At 43.7% G+C, this 25083-nt stretch overlaps 1 protein-coding gene across 7 annotated transcripts in view; it reads right to left on the bottom strand.

The window, feature by feature from the left end:
* Positions 1-25083, bottom strand: part of LOC106581813 (plakophilin-4) — a 116787-nt gene that overhangs the window by 70768 nt on the left and 20936 nt on the right. For 5 of the 7 annotated variants that reach the window (XM_082966982.1, XM_082966983.1, XM_082966984.1 and 2 more), the window contains exon 2: positions 23921-24060. In XM_082966982.1, coding sequence (XP_082823108.1) covers positions 23921-24060 — 140 coding nt within the window. Of the gene's footprint in view, positions 1-22080; positions 22608-23920; positions 24061-25083 lie in introns of those variants that run through there. The other 2 variants (XM_082966988.1, XM_082966987.1) reach the window with 2 other exon arrangements.

Below are 25083 nucleotides of genomic sequence, written 5' to 3'. Positions count from 1 at the left end.
ATTTCAACAGGAATTTCCAGAGTACTGGTCATCACGAGCCTTATGAAGCCCGCAACAAATGTGGATCCAATACATTAGCTTCTCATACCAGGCTGTTACAGACGTAGGATCGTAATTTGATCACCCTTTTGCAGGAGAACTTTACATTTAAATGTATAGTGTACTTGAGGTTTAAAAAGACTTCCAAGGTTTGTAATTTCCACTTTGAAATTTAAGAACTGATTTTCTTTTACGAAACAAAATGTATCAATGACTACAGAATTGTCCATTATTTCACAATTCCTGTTGATGCAGGATTATTTTCCGGTGTAGAAAACTGGTTCAAATTAAGATCCTACATCTGTACTTGTTGCTACAGGAGGCAACCTAATGAAACAAGAGCAAGACAACACGGCCTAAGTGGCGCGTCCATTACAGCCTCAAACAGACCGGCTCTGCTCTGGTCCCCATGTATAATTCATTGAGTTTGCAGAGTCAGTGAAACACAAAATGGGACACATCTATTCAGCTTAATGATGCGACGCGTCAGGACGAAGGCCGCGGGTAACGACCATTAAACAAGGCCCGTGTTTATCTAGCCCATGTTGCCGGCGAGGGGGTGAAGCGAGAGCCCTCTCTCTCCCCCCCCTCGGTCCGTGCCAGGCTTAGTGGAAGGAGGGTTGGAGACAATGAAGGCTGGTCGTCCTGTACCAACATGCGCTTTGCTCTGCTAAGCTCTGCTCATTGTTCGGCATGACAATGAGTGTCAGTCCTCGGGCCTGACTGCCCTGTCACCCAGCGCTGAATCAGATCCTGTCCCCCTCTGTCTCGGCCTGTCCTACTTCATAGGGCCTAGTACAAACAGATGACATACCACCACGCCACGGGTTGCATGACCCCTTGCAGACGCATAATGGACAGTGACTGGTAGACTCAGCTCAAAGCTTCAAGCATTGGCCTCTACTCTGCTCTGTCCTGTCGTGCAGCCTCAGCACAGCCTCTCACTCCACCTACAGGTCTACACTTGACATGATGGACCGCATCCTAAAAGAGACCCCTATTTCTTATTTAACCTTTATTTATCCCGCAAATCCCATTGAGAGGTCCCTTTATACTTTGAAGTGCACTACATTTAACACCGGTCATTTGGGACGCACTCGTGATAAGACAACGGAGGGCCACTAGCAACATTTTTCCGAAACCCTGAAAAATGACATTTTCTCTGCTGAAAATGAAATTCTATGAAATAGAACAAGTAGGAATTAAAGAGTTGGGTAGTCTAGGTCACGTTCAACCCCGCATGAAGAATTAGAAAGACTGCGACTGCATTGTAACTTCGTACCAGAGAGGAAGAGAAGCAGAGCAGTCTTTGGCCCTATAGGGCAGGCAAAGTGAGGTCACGCCAACGTTATACAGGCTCAGCTGTGTCAGTGTATTTTTAGTAGCAAAGTCATACAGTATATAGAGGTATCGGGCTCTGACTAGAAGCTGTTGATCACTTCCACTCCAACAGGCTCTCCTCATGTCCTGATTGGGCATGATTGAGCCATCATGTTCAGAGGGCTAGTTTGGGTGACCCTGGATTGACCGCCTTGGGCCAGAAGAAGCACGGGGTTTTTTTTGGAACGCTCTTTGTCGGCTCTCAAACATCAGCTCCGACATAGTAATCACGCCCTTAAGCCGAGATAAAAATCTCAGCCAGATCATGCAAATATAATAGTAGATGTCATTTAACCAGATGCTTTTATCCAAAGGGACTTAACAGTCACATGTGCATACATTTTACTTATGGGTGGTTCTGGGAACCGAACCCACTACCTTGGCGTTACAAGAGCCATGCTCTACCAATTCAGCTGCAAAAGGACCATATGAAAACATGAGGGGATAGTCTAGGTCCAGTGTTCAACAGTAGGCTCCTCATGTCCTGTCCCAGATGCACACCAAGCATCCTCCTCCTCACACCACGTCACTGTTTGGTGGATCTTTTTCAAACACTTAAATTCCACTCTCCTTACATATTTATTGCACTTACAGTTGAAGTCGGAAGTTTACGTCATAAAAACTCGTTTTTCAACCACTCCACAAATTTCTTGTTAACAAACTATAGTTTTGGTAAGTCGGTTAGGACATCTACTTTGTGCATGACACAAGTAATTATTTGACTTATAATTCACTGTATCACAATTCCAGTGGGTCAGAAGTTTACATACACTAAGTTGACTGTGCCTTTAAACAGCTTGGAAAACTCCAGAAAATTATGTCATGGCTTTAGAAGCTTCTGATAGGCTAATTGACATTATTTGAGTCAATTGGAGGTGTACCTGTGGATGTATTTCAAGGCCTACCTTCAAACTCAGTGCCTCTTTAATTGACATCATGGGACAATCAAAAGAAATCAGCCAAGACCTCAGAAAAAAGATTCTAGACCTCCACAAGTCTGGTTCATCCTTGGGAGCAATTTCCAAACGCCTGAAGGTACCACGTTCATCTGTACAAACAATAGTAGGCAAGTATAAACATCACGCAGCCATCATACCACTCAGGAAGGAGACGCGTTCTGTGTCCTAGAGATGAACGTACTTTGGTGCGAAATGAGCAAATCAATCCCAGAACAACAGCAAAGGACCTTGTGAAGATGCTGGAGGAAACAGGTTCAAAAGTATTAAAATCCACAGTAAAACAAGTTCTATATCGACATAACCTGAAAGGCCGCTCAGCCACGAAGAAGCCACTGCTCCAAAACAGCCATAAAAAAGCCAGACTACGGTTTGCAACTGCACATGGGAACAAAGATCGTACGTTTTGGAGAAATGTCCTCTGGTCTGATGAAACAAAAATAGAACTGTTTGGCCATAATGACCATCGTTATGTTTGGAGGAAAAAGGGGGAGGCTTGCAAGCCGAAGAACACCATCCCAACCATGAAGCACGGGGGTGGCAGCATCATGTTGTGGGTGTAGTTCGCTGCAGGAGGGACTGGTGCACTTCACAAAATAGATGGCATCATGACGATGGAAATTATGTGGATATATTGAAGCAACATCTCAAGACATCAGTCAGGAAGTTAAAGCTTGGTCGCAAATGGGTCTTCCAAATGGACAATGACCCCAAGCATACTTCCAAAGTTGTGGCAAAATGGCTTAAGGACAACAAAGTCAAGGTATTGGAGTGGCCATTACATTTACATTTACGTCATTTAGCAGACGCTCTTATCCAGAGCGACTTACAAATTGGTGCATTCACCTTAAGATATCCAGTGGAACAACCACTTTGCCATCACAAAGCCCTGACCTCAATCATATAGAAAATTCGGGGCAGAACTGAAAAAGTGTGTGCGAGGAAGGAGGCCTACAAACCTGACTCAGTTACACCAGCTCAGGAGGAATGGGCCAAAATTCACCCAACTTATTGTGGGAAGCTTGTGGAAGGCTACTCGAAACGTTTGACCCAAGTTTAAATTGTTTAAGGCAATACTACCAAATACTAATTGAGTGTATGTAAACTTCTGACCCACTGGGAATGTGATGAAAGAAATAAAAGCTGAAATAAATCATTCTCTCTACTATTATTCTGACATTTCACATTCTTAAAATAAAGTGGTGATCCTAACTGACCTAAGACAGGGAATTTTTACTAAGATTAAATGTCAGGAATTGTGAAAAACAGAGTTTAAATGTATTTGGCTAAGGTGTATGTAAACTTCCGACTTTGTTAACAAGAAATTTGTAGAGTGGTTGAAAAACGAGTTTTAATAACACCAACCTAAGTGTATGTAAACTTCTGACTTCAACTGTACATGTTGTATCTTCCATATTCCTGGCTGCACAATGAATTACCCAACCGGAACAATAAAGTTGGAATTGGATTGAATTGAGGAGGCCCAATGAGAGGTAGAGCCAGAGGTGGCATGTCCCTCTCCTAGACATGTCCTCACGCTCCGCTCAACCATAGGAGATAAAGACAATAAATGACAACATACGACATCTTAAATTTTACCATCACCGTGCAGCGAAGGATTTCAATATATTTTCATGCGGCACTTTAATGCATATCTAATGCTTTTGTAGCATGATGGGTATTGTGACGGGAAAACAGCGAGTGCTTTTCTTGAGGTCCTTTTGCGAGGTCTGAGACCACGTGAAAGGCGACATAGTAGAACTAGTTCTAATCCCACTGTACTTCACACTTTTCTACCACATTGCCATGATAGATGAATATCATTAGAATCATCATCATCATGGGGTTTGTGAACATTTTCTAAAGCCTCCTTCTCAAACTGATGATCCCTGTTCAGAGACAAACAACAGTAGCAATATGAATCATCAACATGCTGACAGAAGAAAACAATCTGCAACAGCACAGCGGGGTGTTGTTCATAGGCCTCTTCTACAACAATCAAGGTGTTGTAATTCAAAGGAAGTCCATTGGCATTAGTTTCACCTGGAAGTGAAGCTATAGCATACTATAGAAGACTAGTAGTAGACTACTAATGAATTAATAATAGACTAATACTAGACCTTTCAGTGTGGGAACAAAGGGAGTCCCTTTATTCAACATGTCTCCTACCTGACTTTAGTGGAGGAGAAAGCAGGTGTGGTACAGTAGTGACGACATCATGACTAGTCTGTCAGCGAATACAGCGAAATTAACGATTGAGAAGCCATGATGCGGAGGTGAGTGAAACAGATGTCCATTTCCTGCTGTCGACTCAGCACTTCCTCTCCCACACACATATATAGCAGATAGACAGGAATGGTGAGGTACAGTGCATTCGGAAAGTATTCAGAGCCCTTGACTTTTTCCACTTTTTGTTACGTTACAGCCTTACTCTAAAATTGATTACAATTGTTTTCCCCCTCATCAATCTACACACAATACCACCTAATGACAAATGCTACTAAAATGTATTTTAATTTTTTTGTTGAAATATCACATTTACATAAGTATTCAGACCCTTTACTCAGTACTTTGTGGAAGCACAAGCTCTGTCAGGTTGGATGGGGAGTGTCGCTGCACAGCTATTTTCAGGTCTTTCCAGAGATGTTCAATCAGGCTCTCGCTGGACCACTCAGAGATTTGTCCCGAAGCCACTCCTGCGTTATCTTCGCTGTGTGCTTAGGGTGGTTATCCTTTTGGAAGGTGAACCTTCGCCCCAGTCTGAGGTCCTGAGCACTCTGGAGCAGATTTTCATCAAGGATCTATCTGTGCTTTGCACCGTTCATCTTTCCCTCGATCCTGACTAGTCTCCCAGTCCCTGCCGTTGAAAAACATCCCCACAGCGTGATGCAGCCACCATCATGCTTCACCGTAGGGATGGTGCCAAATTTCCTCCAGACGTGACGCTTGGCATTCAGGCCAAAGAGTTCAATCTTGGTTTCATCAGAACAGAGAATCTTGTTTCTCATGGTCTGAGAATCTTTAGGCAAACTCCAAGAAGGCTGTCATGTGCCTTTTACTGAGGAGTGGCTTTTGTCTGGCCTCTCTACCATAAAGGCCTGATTGTCAGAGTGCTGCAGAGATGGTTGACCTTCTGAAAGTTTCTCCCATCTCCACAGAGGAACTCTGGAGCTCTGTCAGAGTGACCATCGGGTTCTTGGTCACCTCCCTGACCAAGGCCCTTCTCCCCCGATTGCTCAGTTTGGCCAGGCAGTCTTGGTGCTTCCAAACTTCTTCCATTTCAGAATGATGGAGGCAACTGTGTCATTTTTTAAATATTTATTTAATTTTACCTTTATTTAACTAGCCTGGTCAGTTAAGAACAAATTATTATTTACAATGACAGCCTACCTGGGAACAGTAGGTTAACAGCCTTGTTCAGGGGCAGAACAACAGATTTGAATACTCTCCGAATTCACTGTATATCACCCCCCCCACTTTCTTTGAAGCATGTGTACATATTGTGTCTTCTTGTGGTAGTCCTTTCCTGCAGTCAAATAACCAAAGCGCCCTCTAGTGGCCTCATGGTTGGAACGTTATAAATATTTCTCATCATTTCATAATTAAATCGACATTATTTTAAAAAACCTGCTGAAACTCCGGTATTTCTATGTCAACCGGTTTTGTTATATTTCAGTCTTCTGTGATGTATTTAAAGTGCAATACTGGGATGCAAGTTCAAAATGGAAAACATGTCAACTCTATATCTGACATGGTACAGGTATCTTCTTTCATTATGCCCATAACCATGTGTATAAGATGTATACTTCTGTTTGAAAGTAGACGTGTTTAAGACTACCTAGAAGCACTGTGTGAACCTAAAAGGTTTTTAAATTATACTTATGCTAAAATGTTTTTTCTATTCTCCTGAGCCATTTCATTTATGTTCTTATTTTTATATTTTCTGATTTCTTATTATTGCAATGCCGAAAATGAACTTGCTAGTAAGCATTGCGTTGATATCCTGTACATATGACTAATAAAACGTTCAATTCCCATATAGCAGACAGACAGGAATAGTGAGTCATATCACAGCAATCTGTGCTCCAGCCCCGGCATCAGAAAACGTCCAAATCTCTCTATTAATTAAGACCAGAGATCTTATCTGACTTTTACTTCTCACTTCTTCACTGTCTCTATTTGATGCTGCACTGGCCCAGCAGCACTCAGTGTCCCATAGGCCTCAAAAGTAGTGAACTATACAGGGAATAGGGTGCCATTTGGGGCTCAAACTGGGGTTCTGATCTGATCCAGGCGCTGCAGGAAGAGGGCACGGACGCTTGTCATCCAAAAGGGCTGCAGTTCCATTATGGATGCGGAGGGACATTTTATGTAACTAAGGCAGATGGCTTTTTTCCTTGACCGGGGGTTGAGAGAAATCCTCTGGAAACATATTTGTTCATTAAGTGGCAATGGGGCTTGACAGTTCTGCTCTCTAGCAGCAGCAGTGTGTGGCTGCTAACGTATTCTAATGAGGCCCACGACATAGCTGAATGTGGGAGGGATAGATATATATATGAAAGAGAAAAAGAGAGCGAGAGGGAGGGAGAGCGAGAGAGAGAGAGAGAGAGAGAGAGAGAGAAAGAGACAGCATTATTTCTCACTGGAAATCACTGCTACACAAAGTCACCTTGGGACGAAACTCTGATTTTGAGAGGAAGAATGTACAGGCTGCAGTAGTGACAGACATTTGTAAGCAATATGCATAACACAATGCTAGCAAAGTGAACAAGAAAATCTAAGCACTGAACAAGAGAACTGATTTCAAGGCCTCCTACAACACTACTTAAAAAGGTCTTAGTAAACTACATCTAAAAACCTCAAGTAATATGAAGAATGTCATAACATTTCATGGAATGCTATTCATCACTTGCAAGACGACTCACCCTGAATTTAATTCCGCTGCTCTATTGATCGCTACATACATTCAGTCTAAAACTGGCACCCTAGAAGTTGTTTGTGCGACTTCAAAACGAAGGGCGTGGTACGAAAACAAATTCATTAGGGATTGGATCGTCTAACAAATCGAACCAATCAGAGTATCAAAGTTGATCATGTCATTATCTGGCCCAACCCATCGGTTTCTGGGACCAATCAGAACGGTCAGAATGTGTTTGCGTTCTAGAAATCATCGGGGAGGGAGGCAAATCCAGACTCATCGTGGAGAAGAAACTTTAGTGGGCGTGGCGTTTGGCTGGAGTGATGTGGATGGGTAGCCAGGCAGATTCCTCACATTCCGTTTCAGTATTTTCACATTGGGTCAACCGACCTCTCTGATGACAGTCTACGTGAAGCCTCGGCATTCAAGGTCTTCTATACACTGTACATATGATCCTCAGAGCTCTAGCTTCTCACATGAAGACATTCACTTAGATTACTAATGAAGGGACTGCATTAGCAGACAGCGCCCTGGACCACTATATCAGCCACCCAAGCCATAGACTGTTCACTTGGCTACCGTCCAGGCAAATGGTACCGGATCTCGGAACAACAGGCTCCGCGAGAGCTTCTGCTAAATAGTCAATGAATGGTACCCAAGCTATCTGTACTGACTCCATCTTCCACTGACCCTACGCACACTCACTGGACTATATATATATATATATATATATATATATATATATATATATATATATATATATATATATATATATATACACATGCTCACTCCCACACACTACACTGTCACTCCCACACAAAATCCTCACACATGCACACCGACACAACACAAACACACGTGCACACTCGCACACACTTTTACACTCCTCATACGCTGCTGCTACTCCGTTCTTTATTTGACTCTCAGTATTATCTTTTATGATGCCTTCATGTACATATCTACCTCAAGTACCTGGTACCTCTGCACATTGATCAGGTACTGGTACTCCCTGTATATACAGTTGAAGTCGGAAGTTTACATACACCTTAGCCAAATACATTTAAACTCAGTTTTTCACAATTCCTGACATTTAATCTTAGTAAAGAGTCCCTGTCTTAGGTCAGTTAGGATCACCACTTTATTTTAAGAATGTGAAATGTCAGAATAATAGTAGAGAGAATGATTTATTTCAGCTTTTATATCTTTCATCACATTCCCAGTGGGTCAGAAGTTTACATACACTCAATTAGTATTTGGTAGCATTGCCTTTCAATTGTTTAACTTGGGTCAAACGTTTCGAGTAGCCTTCTACAAGCTTCCCACAATAAGTTGGGTTAATTTTGGACCATTCTGGTGTAACTGAGTCAGGTTTGTAGGCCTCCTTGCTCTCACACGCTTTTTCAGTTCTGCCCACAAATGTTCTATAGGATTGAGGTCAGGGCTTTGTGATGGCCATTCCAATACCTTGACTTTGTTGTCCTTAAGCCATTTTGCCACAACTTTGGAAGTATGCTTGGGGTCATTGTCCATTTGGAAGACCCATTTGCGACCAAGCTTTAACTTCCTGACTGATGTCTTGAGATGTTGCTTCAATATATCCACATAATTTCCATCGTCATGATGCCATCTATTTTGTGAAGTGCACCAGTCCCTCCTGTAGCAAAGCACCCCCACAACATGATGCTGCCACCCCCGTTCTTCACGGTTGTGATGGTGTTCTTCGGCTTGCAAGCGATCCCCTTTTTCCTCCAAACATAACGATGGTTATTGTGGCCAAACAGTTCTATTTTTGTTTCATCAGACCAGAGGACATTTCTCCAAAAAGTATGATCTTTGTTCCCATGTGTAGTTTCAAACCGTAGTCTGGCTTTTTTATGGCGGTTTTGGAGCAGTGGTTTCTTCCTTGCTGAGCGGCCTTTCAGGTTATGTCGATATAGAACTCGTTTTACTGTGGAAATAGATACTTTGTACCTGTTTCCTCCAGCATCTTCACAAGGTCCTTTGCTGTTGTTCTGTGATTGATTTGCACTTTTTGCACCAAAGTACGTTCATCTCTAGGACACAGAACGCGTCTCCTTCTTGAGCCGTATAACGGCTGCGTGGTCCCATGGTGTTTATACTTGTGTACTATTGTTTGTACAGATGAACGTGGTACCTTCAGACGTTTGGAAATTGCTCCCAAGGATGAACCAGACTTGTGGAGGTCTACAGAGGACCAGAGTGCAACTGGTCCTTGTTTGGGAACACACACACACCACCGGTGTGGCGGTAATACGGTCACCGCAACAGCCCTATCTGTGACACAGATAAGAGGATGGACGAAGAGGAAGGACGTTTTCCTTTCTGCATCGGAAACATGAAAGTGGAGTTGCATCTTGGGCTAGATCATTAAAATGCCATTAAAGAGGCTGTCATCTGTGTGTCTGCTGAAGTGACAGCCAGCGCCTGGCACGGAGGCTGTCTGAGAGAGAAGAAACAGAGGCTGAGTCCCAAATGGTACCCTATTCCCTATGTAGTGCACTACTTTTGACCAGAGCCCTATGGGTGCTCAAACTTAGTGCACTCCTTAAGGAATAGGGTGCAGCCACCGTCTTCTGATGTGTAGCTTACAAACTACCTCATCTGCAGTACAGTCTATAAAGAATCTTGTGGGTTTTGGAGAGAGACCAACGGTCCAAATTTGTCTGTGGTCCAATCTCTGTCCTTTTCTTTGTGATAAAACGGCCATTGATAAGATGCAAAATAAGATGAGAGGAATCCTCTTTTAGATAGAGCAAAAATGGGTTCCCGCCCTCTCTCCTTCCACGTCCCAAATGGTACCCTATTCCCTACATAGTGTAGAAACTACTTTTGACCAGAGCCCATAGGGCCTTGATCAAACATAGTGCACCAGATAAGGAAAAGGGTGCCATTTGGGACGCATTCAATATCCTCCAAGCTCACATAAAACGGCCTGATGGTAGAGGGCTGCTGTGCAGTTGTGTTGTTCTGCCTGGCTGGCTGTGCCACAAAAGCTGCTGCGGTTGATGATGATGCCTTCTGCCGCTGAACAAAAGCAACACAAAGCCAATCTGTGTGTCTTTAAGGACACAAAGATCCAAACACTGCCAAAGAAGGGCAATAATTTCTTCCTTTCGGACTGCCATTCATCTGGGCCTCACAAACATACATTTCCTCTGGTAGCTTGATAGCTAAGTATTTTCCAAAATGTGGCTCCAGGCACGGTCTGTCTATGGGGAGAGCAATGTAGAAACGTTCGATCCTGCCGTTATACTGCTATTGCAGTGAACAAAGGGATGTAAGTAAGCTGACCTGCAATGTTAGTTCAGCCTACATCAGTGCTCGTTGGTGGGAGAGTCTGGGCTCTGTGCTGCCGAGAGATGGACATCTCTGAGAGAGCTGCTAGAGCTCATGGGTAATCCACCCTGGCACCCCTTACTCCGCTTTCTGGTCTTCCTTAGGGATTCCGAGTGAGGACGGCCGAGTATATGTAGGACGGCCGAGTATATGTAGGACGGCCGAGTATATCCTTCCTGTAATGACACCATCACCCCATGGTTCTAGAAGCTTCTTATTGGTCCCAGTTAGGGCTGTGGCTGTCACAAAATTTCGTCAGCCGGTGATTGTCAAGCAAATAACTGTCGGTCTCACAGTAATTGACCATTAATTAACATGAACACATTTAGCATCTCCTGGCTTCCACACAGCCTAAAAGCCACTGATGCGGACCTTCGGGAACATCTACATTTTAAAAAAGTCTAATAAATCCATGTAATATCTCCTACACCATCACAATAAATCCATTATTTATTTTATACAGATCTAAAAGAAACATGATATGAAGAAAATGTAGTCTATTTCAGAAGAACAGAATAGCATATTCTGAGTTGTCCGTATGTTAGGTCCTGATCTGGCTGTGCCATATGGATGTGGGCTACACTAGTTTATTTAGCAGACAAGATTTGCTTAGAATTCCGTGGCATTATTTTATATTATTTATATTATGAAGAATACAATTGAACAAAGCTGAATAAAATGAAAAAGGATATTTTCTCCAAACTATTTGAGGGAGTGTGCACATGCAGCTACTCTGTGTTGAGCGGTTAACAAAGAAATTAGGTATTCCTATATGCTTAATTTACAGGTATCAAATCGGTCACATACACATGGTTAGCAGATGTTATTACGAGTGTAGCGAAATGCTTGTGCTTCTAGATCCGACAGTGCAGCAGTATCTAACAGGTAATCTCTAACAATTTCCATTCGCCTTGCCTTGATTAAATGCGGTGGTACGTGCTCTCAGTTTTGCGTGAATGCTGCCATCAATCCACGGTTTCTGGTTAGGGAAGGTTTTAATAATCACAGTGGGTACAACATCTCCTATACACTTCCTTATAAACTCGCTCACCGAGCCAGCGTATACGTCAATGTTATTGTCTGAGGTATTAGTTGTTCTACAAACGTTGGGCTATATGTTTTGATTTGTAAGGCTGCATGATGAGACTAATGATGATTTGAAAAAAGTAACTTGAAATGCTTAAGCTCTGCTTTGGGTTTTTTTTGCGCAGGCTGTACACTCCAATAGTCTCTCATTTACAATTTGTCAAGCACTTGATAATGCCTCGAATTTCCCCTTTGTGTGGCCGTATTGCACCCCCAACAAATCCATGCCTTCTGCTGTCAGTGCTTGTGCTACGAAGCGCCTCACACTCACATGGCTCTCCATCACGTGATCAGGTCTTTCTCACAGGCTACAAGTGAAGACAGACACTTCAGGGATGCAACTGTGCGCGTCCTTATCAAATTCCGAGCTGCATATTGAAGATATTGGAAGAGCTGTCCTCATTTACTTTTCGTCAGCCAACAAGATGAGCAGGCCTAACGAACGGCAAGAGCACTAGCCTATGTCAATCTACTATCCCCCATAGTACAAAAGTTGGTTTTATTATATTCTGTTACGAGAAATAAATATTCCATATAGTCTGGGACAGTTGTGTGATGCGTTAGATCCTAAATTAATACAACAACTAGCATAAAAAAATAAAAACATTTACGCAATGAGGCTGACAACAGATCAGAACATTTAGCTTAAAATGTGATAGACTATTAGGCTATTTCTTCACATTATAAGCGCAGCAATACGCACACAGCATAAGTGTGAATGTTCCAATAGCAGGAAAACACCATTAACAAAAATGACCGCAAATGCAATTATGCATGTAATGCTTTTCTTATAAAGGTGCATTTTTTTGGCGAAAATTATCTTCCCCAAACTTGGAACTCGCAGGCTGCATATGTATGCCAGTTAGGCTCTACACCCCTTGTAAACTGGATTAATGTGCTAATTTTTAAGAAGTTATTTGGCCACTTTAGTTGTGATACAACCCTTATCAAAACATACAGGCCTATGGGCTAGGCTACATGAGGTGTCGAAAAAGTCGGGGGGAAAAGGCATTGTTTCTTGCCTTACGCTGGGCATCATTCACAAGTGATAATATAAAATTAACAAGTGATATGCTAATATTGTCACCTATCAGACTATTCTTGATTTAATCTTGTCTTTACATATACTAAATAATATATGTGTAACATTTGTTTTGATTTAGGATTGACTATTATTATGCGCCTGTCTCGAAACAGGGGCAGGGGAAAAAAAATACATGCCATCTACGCTCTTAAATAGCGAATGGAGGACGCTTTCCCGTGGTTCATTTTCATGCCAGCCAGGTAGGCTATACTCCTGTTGTAAAGATAAGCAATGTGCTTTATATTAGGAAAGTTGAGAAATAAATATCGTAGGCCTAGCCTATTGAAAGCTGATGGGATCCTCCTCTTTTTAATAGAGGCCATCACTCTGTTTTCTCCCACAATTGCATAGCCTATAGAAATGTTGCGCAACATGAGCTCATGGGCTCTCATGCAGTGTTTGATTCAATTTCTTATCACATTTGCATTGATGTCAGAGTGATTAGAGGGACAACAGAATGCTGAGTACCAGGCAGTTAGCAAGTTTGGTAGGCTACTAATGACCATCAACAGCATCAGAGCTTGGCGGAGCCCAATTACCGTGACTAAACGGTCACGTGGAATTTGACTGCCTTCATGACTAGTGACCGCTGGTGTGGCGGTAATATGGTCCCCGCCACAGCTCTAGTCTCAGTCGCACTGGTACCTGGTCTTTGTCACGCTGCTGTTGATGCCTTCCTGCCTACTACTGATGACACTGATGGAGATACGGAGGAAAGGAGAAGGTTGTCCCTGGGCTGGGTTTAAACACACAGACAGGCCTGTGTGTGCCAGGGTCAGCCCAGTACACACTGCTCCCCTCTGTCATCACGTCACGTTGGCAGCAGATTATCTGCCCTCCGTTCTGCCAGTCAGTCAGCCTCTACAGTGACATCAGGCTCCTGCTGAACAGCACAGTGAAACAGCCGACAGGCTGCAGCCACTGCTCTGTTCTCTGTCTGTCCATCTCTCCCTCTCTCACTCTCCAGGATAATTGCTCCAAGAAGGGCTTCCATTTTTTATGGCTATAATCGAGGCGGGAATGCTTTCAGAGTTCTCCTAGCCTGTCACAGCAGTAGGTGAGAAAAGAAGAAGGAGGAGGTAAGGCCAGAGGTAGCTAGCTTCCTAGTCGATTGTATTTAGAGGTCTTAGTTCACCCGCAGTGGTGGAACTGCTTCTGCCATCATGGCAATTTGAACCTAACTCCTGCTTTTTTCGAGCAGCAGATGTAGAAATTCCACAAAAAAGTCAAACCCTGCCTTTTAGTCAACGGCCAAATGATTGTATTTCTTTGACTTCTCCAGCTCCAAGAAACACAGGTCCACACAGAGGTCACTTGGATCAGTCTGCCAGAATGGAGGAAGCATTGCATTGTGATCTCAAGAGGGCTAAAGAGGTCGTCACATTTTGAGCACTCAAAGCAAGGACACCCCCTTCTGAGCAGTACTTTACTACACCACACACCAGCTGCAGAGGAAAAGCTGTGTGTGTGGTTTGGATTTACTATCCTTGTGGGGACCAGAAGTCCTCACAACGATAGTAAAACAAGGACAATTGTGGGGACATTATACCAGTCCCCACAAAGAAAAAGGCTTTTTTAGGCTTTGGGGTTAGGTTTAGGGTTAGAATTAGGGTTAGGGTTTTGGGGTTAAGGTTAGAGTTAGAGTTAGGTTAAGGGTTGGCTTTAGGGGTCAGGGAAAATGTATTTTGTGTGGGAATAAACTGTTTGGTTCAAGGATAGTAAAACAAACATCTGTGTGTGTGTGTGCGCGTCTCTGTGTGTGTGTGTGTGTGTGTGCGCGTCTCTGTGTGTGTGTGCGTGTGTGCGTGTGTGTGTGTGTGTGTGTGTGTGTGTGTGTGTGTGTGTGTGTGTGTGTGTGTGTGTGTGTGTGTGTGTGTGTGTGTGTGTGTGTGTGTGGGGTGTGTGTGTGTGTATATATGAGGCTAAGCCAGACCTAGGCAGGGTCATAACAAGTGTGCCCTGGTCGGCCAGAGAAGGCAATTCAGCAGACAGATTCTTCGTGTTTAAAGTAGTGCACTACGTAGGGAATAGGGTGCCATTTGGGACGCATTCAATGTCCTCCAAGCTCACATAAAACGGCCTGATGGTAGAGGGCTGCTGTGCAGTTGTGTTGTTCTGCCTGGCTGGCTGTGCCACAAAAGCTGCTGCGGTTGATGATGATGCCTTCTGCCGCTGAACAAAAGCAACACAAAGCCAATCTGTGTGTCTTTAAGGACACAAAGATCCAAACACTGCCAAAGAAGGGCAATAATTTCTTCCTTTCGGACTGCCATTCATCTGGGCCTCACAAACATACATTTCCTCTGGTAGCTCGATAGCTAAGTATTTTCCAAAATGTGGCTCCAGGCACGGTCTGTCTATGGGGAGAGCAATGTAGAAACGTTCGATCCTGCCGTTATACTGCTATTGCAGTGAACAAAGGGATGTAAGTAAGCTGACCTGCAGTGTTAGTTCAGCCTACATCAGTGCTCGTTGGTGGGAGAGTCTGGGCTCTGTGCTGCCGAGAGATGGACATCTCTGAGAGAGCTGCTAGAGCTCATGGGTAATCCACCCTGGCACTGTGTCCGCTTACTCCGCTTTCTGGTCTTCCATGCTTTGGTTTTATTTCCCTGGCACTGTATCCAAATGCTAACATTTTAGCATGTGTGGCACAAATCCCATTCAAGTCATGGGACCGATATTAGCATTTTTCGCGCATCATGTCCAAATCATCCAAAAGTACCTCAAATGTATTGTGCAGCTCATCAAAGTCACTTATAGATTATTTGAACATGATGCGCAAACAAATGCTAATATCTTCAACGGGATTTGTGCCACAAATTGATTTGGAAACAGTGACAGGGAAACTAAACCAAAGCACAGATTGCTGTCATACCTTGTCCATAGAGTGCTTACAGGGTAAAGAAATCAACATGTCATTTTGTAATTTGGGTTAAATATCCCTTTAAGCCCAGCTCCTGATTGTCTAACCCCCGGAGTCACAGGCTACATCCCAAATGGCACCCAGCTTCGGTCAAAAGTAGTGCACTATAAAGGGAATAGGGTGCCATTTTGGACACAACCACAGTGGAATTGGCGGTTTAAGTTGAGTTGACCTGAGGGCACCTGTCTATGTGAAACAGACATGAACCCCCCTGCTAGCTGTTACGTAACCACTGTACCCCACAGTTAGCAGGCTAGCAGCCACACACACTGTTCAGAGTTACACCCTTATCAGAAGGTTGTGAGAGAGAGACAGAGAACTTCTGTGAGTGTGGTGTTTACAGTTCATTTTTATTGTTTATTTCACTTTTGTATATCATCTACTTCACTTGCTTTGGCAATGTTAACATATGTTTCCCATGGCAATAAAGCCCTTGAATTGAAAGGGAGGGAGCATTATAATGCATGCTCAGCTCAACTGCCTCCTTGTCTGCTCTGAATGGCACCACACCCTTAGAGGAGCTCCTCCTCTAAATCACATTGCACATAGTGTTGAACACTTGATTAATGCAATGATTGACAAATGTGTGGATATTTTTAAAAGCCTCTCATTTTCAAATTGGCTAACAGAGCAAAAATACTGTCTACTGGTATTAAGATAATTATTGCAGGGACATGGGGTGTGGGAGAGCTGTTGTCTTTACACTGCACCACTCAGAGGGGGGGTATGTTGTGTAGAAAGAGATATTCGAATCTAGATCCGTCTCTTTATACACACACACACACACACACACACATACTTCATGACCAAAAGTATGGGGACACATTCTCGTCAAACATCTCATTTCAAAATTTGGGGCATTAATATCGCCGCTTTTTACAAATGTTTAAAGTGAAGGTCTTTTAAGGGAGTATGCGAGCACACTCGTTTAGCTCGGCTAGGCACCAGCCGAACTGAAGCATGCTTACGCCTTTAGACAGCAGCTCCAAATAGTCCCGGTTGTAAACGGCTAAGCTAGGCTGCATTACAGCTTAAACAATTCCTCTTTGGTTGTTGACTTAGTTACACCCAGTGTCACCCGGGCCAGGCCAGGCTGAGGTGATTAAGTCATAAACTAGGCCTGCTCCGGAGAGGAGTCGTCTGGATGAAAGCATACAGCAGCTTCCTCCTCTTTTTCCTGCCTTTCATTATTGCAGGGCATATTGTACCCTTCAACCGCGTACAACAACGTCCATAGTAGAGGGTTACTCTGAATCAGCCAACTTTCCCCGCACATCAGATTGGGAGTAGGAGTTCACTTTTCTTCTGTTCTCCCACATTTTCCATGTTGCCTTTACTAACTTCAGGGTAGCCTAAGCTTTCGCATTGAGAAAAAAAAGGCTCGCATTTCACTGTGTTATTGTCTTAAGCCCACATTACAGCGCTCCAGTGCTCAGTTCACAGGGATAACCTTGCTAATGTGGCAGAAAAAGCATTAAAAGAAACATAGGGTTATTGCTGAATTCACAGAAAATGAGAAGTTGACTGGCTGAGTGCCATTCTGTGGCTTCCCTCCGGTCTCCAGCTTCATTCCACTTCAGAAGAAATTGATAAGAAAGTAGGTCTTAGATTATATACAAAAACACCCGTTCAGCTAAAAGAAATTATAATAAGATAATAAATATTACAGAGAGGGAGGCCATGTCTGAATACCCATACTAGCGTACTAAGGGGAGGACCATCATCCTAAGTGAATTTCATAAAAATAGTAAAACATTTAAAAAGTTATCTGTTTTAAATGAAACTATACTAAATATATTCACGTTACCAAATAATTAATTAAAACACTGTTTTGCAATGAAGGTTTACAGTAGCCTCAGCAGCACTCTGTAGCGTAGCACCATGGTGTAGCCAGAGGACAGCTAGCTTCTGTCCTCCTCTGTGTATATTGACTTCCATACAAAACCTAGGAGGTTCATGGTTCTCACTCCCTTCTATAAATGTACACAACTTCCAGAGGACGTCCTCCAACCTATCAGTGCTCTTGCAGCATGAACTGACATGCTATCCACCCAATCAAAGGATCAGCAAATGAATCTGGTACTGAAAACATACGCTACAGCAAGTTAGCACTGAAGTACATAAAATATGATGAGTAGATGACTCAAAGAGAGAGAATGAGGGAGAGAGCTTTTTCACTTTCACTTAGCTAGCAAATGCAGCTAGCTAGTTTAGTCTACTCAAACACCAGGCTCAAATGTTAGCTAGCTGGCAATGACTATCCAACACAACACTGGAACTCTTCCAAGTCAAGGTAAGCTTTTGATTTTACAAATGTATTGTCACCTGGGCCCACCTGTGTAACTACTAAACTGCTTACTGACTGTACACTGTAACTTTACTGTATGATTGTAGCAGGTTTACTAACGCATTAGTTCTATTAGCTATGTTGACTATGACGTTACTTTAGCTAATATGGTGACAACGATGTATGCTGTGTATAGCGGTTATGATAAGGTTTGCCTTGAAAAATGTTTTCGCCTTGTCACATAAAGCTGATGTGCTGTGCATTGAAGTCTACAACCGAAGGGAAAAGGTGAGAGGGGAACGCATAGATGCAAGAAGGAATACAACGTGGCTGCTATGAAAGTGAACTGTGTTTACGTGTGATCAGGGGTGTATTCATTCCTGCCGATTTTGTTGAAAAACCTTTCTTAAACGGAAGAAAACGGAATGAAACGGGGATAAACATACTGAATTTGTCCAATATAAACTCTTGTTTGCAACTGTTGGACTAATGATTACACCCTAGATCAGATAGATGCAAGCAAGAGTGTGCAAAGTGGTATTGAATGTGTCACTGTCTGTCCATGTGTCACCTCAAATTTCTCTCTCAGCCTGTGTGCCCTTACATTGTAAACTTTCTTTCATAGGCTAGGTTGTAGCAATGATGGGTATAGGGAAAATGTGAGTATTCTATAGTAGCCTAAACCTATCAATGTTACATTGAACTGGGTGAATGGAATATGAATGACAGTCATCCATTATGCTGTAATAGAAATAAGGCCATGCCCATAAAAAATAAAAAATGGTCCTCCCTCATCTGAAACGGCATCGACCTCCACTGCGTACTATATACGTACCTAAACTGCATACTATGTACTCATCGTCGCATACAATTTAGCACATACCATTTTGTAAAAAGTATGCAGTATGCCACGGCCGCAACACAGTAGCGCTCCTGACTGGCTGAGTAGGTGGGGCGGGGCCAAGTGCGGGTAGATTTTTCCAAAATCAACAGACATGCATCATATTAACCAGGCTGATAATAGCTAATTTCCAATTCGATTAATTTCTCTAAACTCTGAATAGAATGGGAATGGAGTTATAGGCCTACTCAGGCTGGTTATAGGCAGACTATCACATTTGATTTATACTGTATACTGTAGCCAACATGTTTATAGCAGACCACCATAGTCCCTGTGCCCAAGAACACTAAGGTAACCTGCCTAAATGACTACCAACCCATAGCACTCACATATGTAGCCATGAAGTACTTTGAAAGGCTGGTCATGGTTCACATTAAAACCATTATCCCAGAAACCCTAGACCCACTTCAATTTGCATACCGCCCCAACAGATCCACAAATGGTGCAATCTCTATTGCACTACACACTGCTCTTTCCACCTGGACAAAAGGAACACCTATGTGAGAACTCTATTCATTGAATACAGCGCAGCGTTCAACACCATAGTGCCCTCAAAGCTCATCACTAAGCTAAGGACCCTGGGACTAAACACCTCCATCTGCAACTGGATCCTGGACTTCCTGACGGGCCGCCCCCAGGTGATAAGTTTAGGTAACAACACATCTGCCACGCTGATCCGTAACGTGGGGGCCCATCAGGGGTACGTGCTCAGTCCCCTACTGTACTGCCTGTTCACTCATGACTGCATGACCAGGCACGACTCCAACACCATCATTAAGTTTGCTGACAACACAACAGTGGTATGCCTGATCCCCACCAACGATGAGACAGCCTATAGGGAGGAGGTCAGAGACCTGGCAGTGTGGTGCCAGGATAACAACCTCTCCCTCAACGTGATCAAGACAAAGGAGATGATTGTGGACTACAGGAAAAGGAGGACCGAGCACGCAACCATTCTCATCGACGGGGCTGTAGTGGAGCAGGTTGTGAGCTTCAAGTTCCTTGCTATCCACATCACCGACAAACTAACATGGTCCAAACACACCAAGACAGTCGTTAAGAGGGCACAACAATGCCTATTCCCCCTCAGATCCTCAAAAAGTTCTACAGCTGCACAATCGAGAGTGTACTGACTGGTTGCATCACCGCCTGTTATGGCAACTACTAGGCCTCCAACCGCAAGGCACTACAGAGGGAAGTGCGTACGGCCCAGTACATCACTGGGGCCAAGCTTCCTGCCATCCAGGACCTCTATACCAGGTGGTGTCAGAGGAAGGCCCAAAAAAATTCCAAAGACTCCAGCCACCCTAGTCATAGAGCGTTCTCTCTGCTACCGCACGGCAAGCGGTACCGGAGCGCCAAGTCTAGGTCCAAAAGGCTTCTAAACAGCTTCTACCAACAACCCATACGACTCCTGAACAGCTAATCAAATGGCTACCCCCCACACATTATTACGCTGTTGCTACTCTCTGTTTATTATCTATGTATAGTCACTTTACCTCTACCTACATGTACATATTACATCAATTACCTCGACCAACCGGTGCCCCCGCACATTGACTCTGTACCGGTACCCCCTGTATATAGCCTCGCTACTGTTATTTTATTTGTTGCTCCTTAATTATTTGTTATTTTTCTATTTTTCTTATTTTTAACTTTAAAGTATTTACTAAAATAAACTACAAAAAAAAAATCTTAAAACTGCATTGATGGTTAAGGGCTTGTAAGTAAGTATTTCACTGTATGGTCTACACCTGTTGTATTCGGCGCATGTGACAAATACAATTTTATTTTATTTGATATAGCCCATCTATCCTACTGAAACAGGACTGAAGACAGAAACCGATCATTTGGTTCCATTTCAACATATTTATTAGTGAAACCAAAGTGTTGTTACATACATAAATTAAATAATGAAATAGGTAGCCTATAAAACTAAAACAATCCACATGTTCAAATCAAAACGCCTGATTAACATGACATCAAAATCGCATCCACATTCCGAATCTCCGGTGCCGACACATTCAGAAATCGAAAGATTTTGTTTAAAAGCGCTGACGAAGGCCAAGAGAAGAAACACTTTTCAATGAGAAAACAGAAACCCACTTTAAAAAAAAGACTTCTGTTTTCAAAGATATAATTCTCGCGATTAAGGAGAACAAAAAATACTTAGCCTGCATTTGAACACCACCACAGAAGCTTCACTATTGTTTGGCTACTTGAAGAGAACTAGGGCCTGTCACTCGCGGCCCAACTCTTCCAATGCATTGTGGGAAAGTGTGCACCGAATTCTACTAGATGAAGAGCCGAAATGAGTATTACATCCTGGCATTTAAACTATTGTTAATCCATACTCTATTTTTGAAAATTCACATATACTAAATTTTCGCAGCTGAGAATGCGTAATTATTCGTTGATTTCGGAAGCGCATCCCCATACATTATTAATCAGCTGTTGTCAAAGCAGAAAAGATTATGACATCCGGGCATTTAAAGTATACTTGATTTTTTAAATGTTGCAGCATGCGAATAAACTTTACATTTTTCCGCATACTCAAATGGCCTAATATTTAGGGCGCAAGTATGGCTATTCGGTAACAGCCAGAGAGTAAAGTTAATTTCAAAAACCTTTCGAGGTCTTAAGGAGAGAAGAAATAAAACTCCCAAAGTCTCTGAGTGAGATGAGTGTGAAAGAGCAAAAAAAATGGTGGCTGTAATAAGCTGAAATGGTGGCAGTAATAAGCCATTATGGAGGTGTCACACAGATAGTGGGTCAGAGAACAGTAAAGACTAAAGAGGGAGCAGCAAAGCCAGACAGCGTCCCAAATAGCACCCTGTTTCCAGTGTAGTGCGCGTATGGCTCTGGTCAAAAGTAGTGCACTACATTGCGAATAGGGTGCCATTTGGGACGCGGGCCGGGAATAACTAGCAGTTCCAGTCTGAAAACCCTGACATTAACATCAAACACTCTCTGGCTCATTAGCAGTCAGGAGCGGAGGAGGCACGACTCCACAATGAACAGAGAACGCAATCAAAGAAATCCTGGCCAGCCTGTCCTTGTTTGGGCATTGGGCAGAGCAGGGTGAAGACGTACATGGAGAAGTTTTAACAGAAATATAGAGGGAGGGGGGGTTTAGCATACTGACTCACCATGCAAGCACTCGTCATAAGCCTGTCCACAGGCACAGGTTAGCATGTTTAAACCAGGCAGGATCCCTCGAAGGTCTGCCTCCTCACAATCACAGGAAAGACTCGTGCAGAACCAGGAAAATAACTACAACCCCAGCAACAACGGTGACCTCCACAAGGCACCCGGTTTCCTCCTCCTTTCCCTCCCTCCCTCTGTCTCTCCAACTCCCTTTAAACACTGAGGACGGATTCATTTACGCTCTCCCAAATCCCAAACAAGAATTGCCTCCGAGGCATGTCTCCATCCAGCCTTTTAAAGTACAGAACTCTCTATGGCTACTCTCTCTCTCTTCCTCTCCGTCATTCTCTTCCTTTCCTGTCTCTCTCTCTCTGTCACTTTCTTTCTCTTCCTTTCTCTCTTTGTCGCTCTCTCTCTCTCTCTTTCTCTCTCCCTGCCTCACTTACTGCCTTCTTGTCCTGACTAAGCCTAAGGAGGAGCGGCAGAGCAGATGAGCACTCTGGGGGAAGGAAGTGACATCGACAGGTGCTCTCCAATGGAACTCTCCTTCCTGTTGACTTGGGTAAACAATGGGAGTGTGAAGCGCTGCCAGGGAGGAAGGGAGAGAGCGAGGGGGGAGCAGAGGGAGGACTGAGTCAGAGCCGTGTCCTTACACAGATGGCTAATCTCTCTGTTTGCACTAGATGGATCTCTTGATTGTGGACACGCAGCACCGCCGGACACAACTTAGTCCCCGGTTCCTACCTACCGCCAGCTAGGACTGACTGCTAACGGTCAAAGGACCAAGCATCCGGAGCTTTTTAGCTGTGTTCACAAACAGTAAGTGTGGCGAAGAGTCTGGTGATAAATGTCATGGTAAAAACGACAGCCTCTCGACAAGGCACTTTCTACAGTAATCTGGGCCAGCTCGCACTAGGTAAACGAGATAGTACCACTGTTGATACAGGGTGGGTGTGTCTAAGAGTGCAGGGATAAAGTACAGCCTGACTGTACCTACTCTTTAGCAGTGGTGCAATATGGTAGGTGTTACAGAGGTTTGTGTACCTTCTATTGGGCTATGTTACAGTGTGAGAGGTGTTACAGAGGTTTGTGTACCTTCTATTGGGCTATGTTACAGTGTGAGAGGTGTTAGAGGTTTGTGTACCTTCTATTGGGCTATGTTACAGTGTGAGAGGTGTTAGAGGTTTGTGTACCTTCTATTGGGTTATGTTACAGTGTGAGAGGTGTTAGAGGTTTGTGTACCTTCTATTGGGCTATGTTACAGTGTGAGAGGTGTTAGAGGTTTGTGTGCCTTCTATTGGGCTATGTTACAGTGTGAGAGGTGTTAGAGGTTTGTGTACCTGCTCTGTGGCAGGGAATGATACAGGTGTTTTTTGGGCACTATGGGCAGGGATACAGTTTGAGAGATGTTATGGAAGCTGAGTAATCTCGGTTAAGCCAGAACTAACGTCTGGCGTAACCGGTCAGACGCTCGATTAAGGTCTTGGTCCATACATGTTAAGAGAAGAGATGCTAGAATGAGGATCGGAACCGGGAACGAAGAGCTCCACCCTCTCTCTTGGCAAGTTACGGGCAAGTGTACGTGCCAAATGTCCCCTCCCCTTCGTAAGATGCTAACCCCTGCGAAATCGGGATCTGTCCAAATAACCAGTGAGCAAAAACCTCAGCAACTGTTGCTGCTCGTTATCAATCGGTACTCCTAGTATAAAGACAGATCCTCGGTACCATTTATGTTTACATAGTCTGTCCTCGAGTGATTGCAGCATGATTGATGTTTTAGAAGTTCCTGTACCTGCTCTGTGCAATGATACAGTAAGATAGGTGTTACTGGATTTGCTGTACCTGCTCTTTGACAGAGGCCAGGATGTTGTTGGCGGTGGTGTCAGCCTCCATGTTCCTGTTGGTGTGTTGGGTTCCCTCTCTGATGGTCAGCAGAAGCCCCTCCTCTGTCACTGGGCTCTGCTCAGGAGCTGGCATTCCTCCTGTAGGGACACAAACAATCTGGTCACCCAACATGGTCCTCGTGACACATACATGTGGACATATGTGTGTAGTTGCGTACACACTACACACGACCATACCATCCAAAGACCATTGGCACAGTAGATACAATAAGACACACAAGCACGCAAGTGTGCACAGAACCCACCAAGCAGACTTAATACACAGTCTGGCTATAGATTCACTGAAGATACAACAACAGTAGGCGAACACACACATAAACACACCCACGCATGCCAGATGGATCATTCCAAAGATAGACAGCCAGCGATTCAATTCCATATGGCCTTAACGCAACAAATAACTTAAGTGATGATATGTATCAAACTCATTAAAAAAAGAAAAACAACACAGACAAACACACAAAATCTTCAAGTGTCCAAAAAGGACATTTGACTTCCCACAATTCCAAGAAAAGCCCACAATTCCCAGAGCGTGCGGCGGCACCACAGAGGAAAACACACACCAGCAGGCGTCAGGAAGAGATAACGCGTTCTCTTTCTTCCCTCGCTCCTGGGCGACAGGAGTGAAATGAAAAAGTCAGAGCGCAAGTAGTTGTGGCCTTCATTATAATTGTTGACAGGTCTACCACCAGGGAAATGTATGGGAAGGCCATTCCTGATTAATATTTACCTGAAGGAGCCTGTTTAGCCAGACAGGGTGGTTAAGCACCGGGGGCCGAAGCCGGTGAATTTCTGCCCAGATATTGGCTTCTGGAAAGCGTCATTAAACAATATCTTTACACCAACCAGAGCACCACCCCTCCCAGCATAACTCAATAAGACCTCCATGAAACTGTCTCTTTTAATACACCTCATTCATTATGGTAGTCAGCTGGTGATTGGTGGAGTCGTTCTGGCGTATTATGCCAAAAGTGCCATACACTATTAAAGTTATGAAGTACAGTACTACTGGAGGTGCATACACACCACAACATACCAAGTACATGAATCAGTTAACACAGGCTGACAGCCAGCCAGCCAGCCAGCCAGCAGAGAGGCCCA

Source organism: Salmo salar, chromosome 21, assembly GCF_965601325.2.
Source record: "Salmo salar chromosome 21, fSalSal1, whole genome shotgun sequence".
Lineage (NCBI taxonomy): Eukaryota > Metazoa > Chordata > Actinopteri > Salmoniformes > Salmonidae > Salmo > Salmo salar.
The sequence above is the reverse complement of the archived record's forward strand: the minus strand, read 5'-3'. Positions and strand labels throughout refer to the sequence as shown.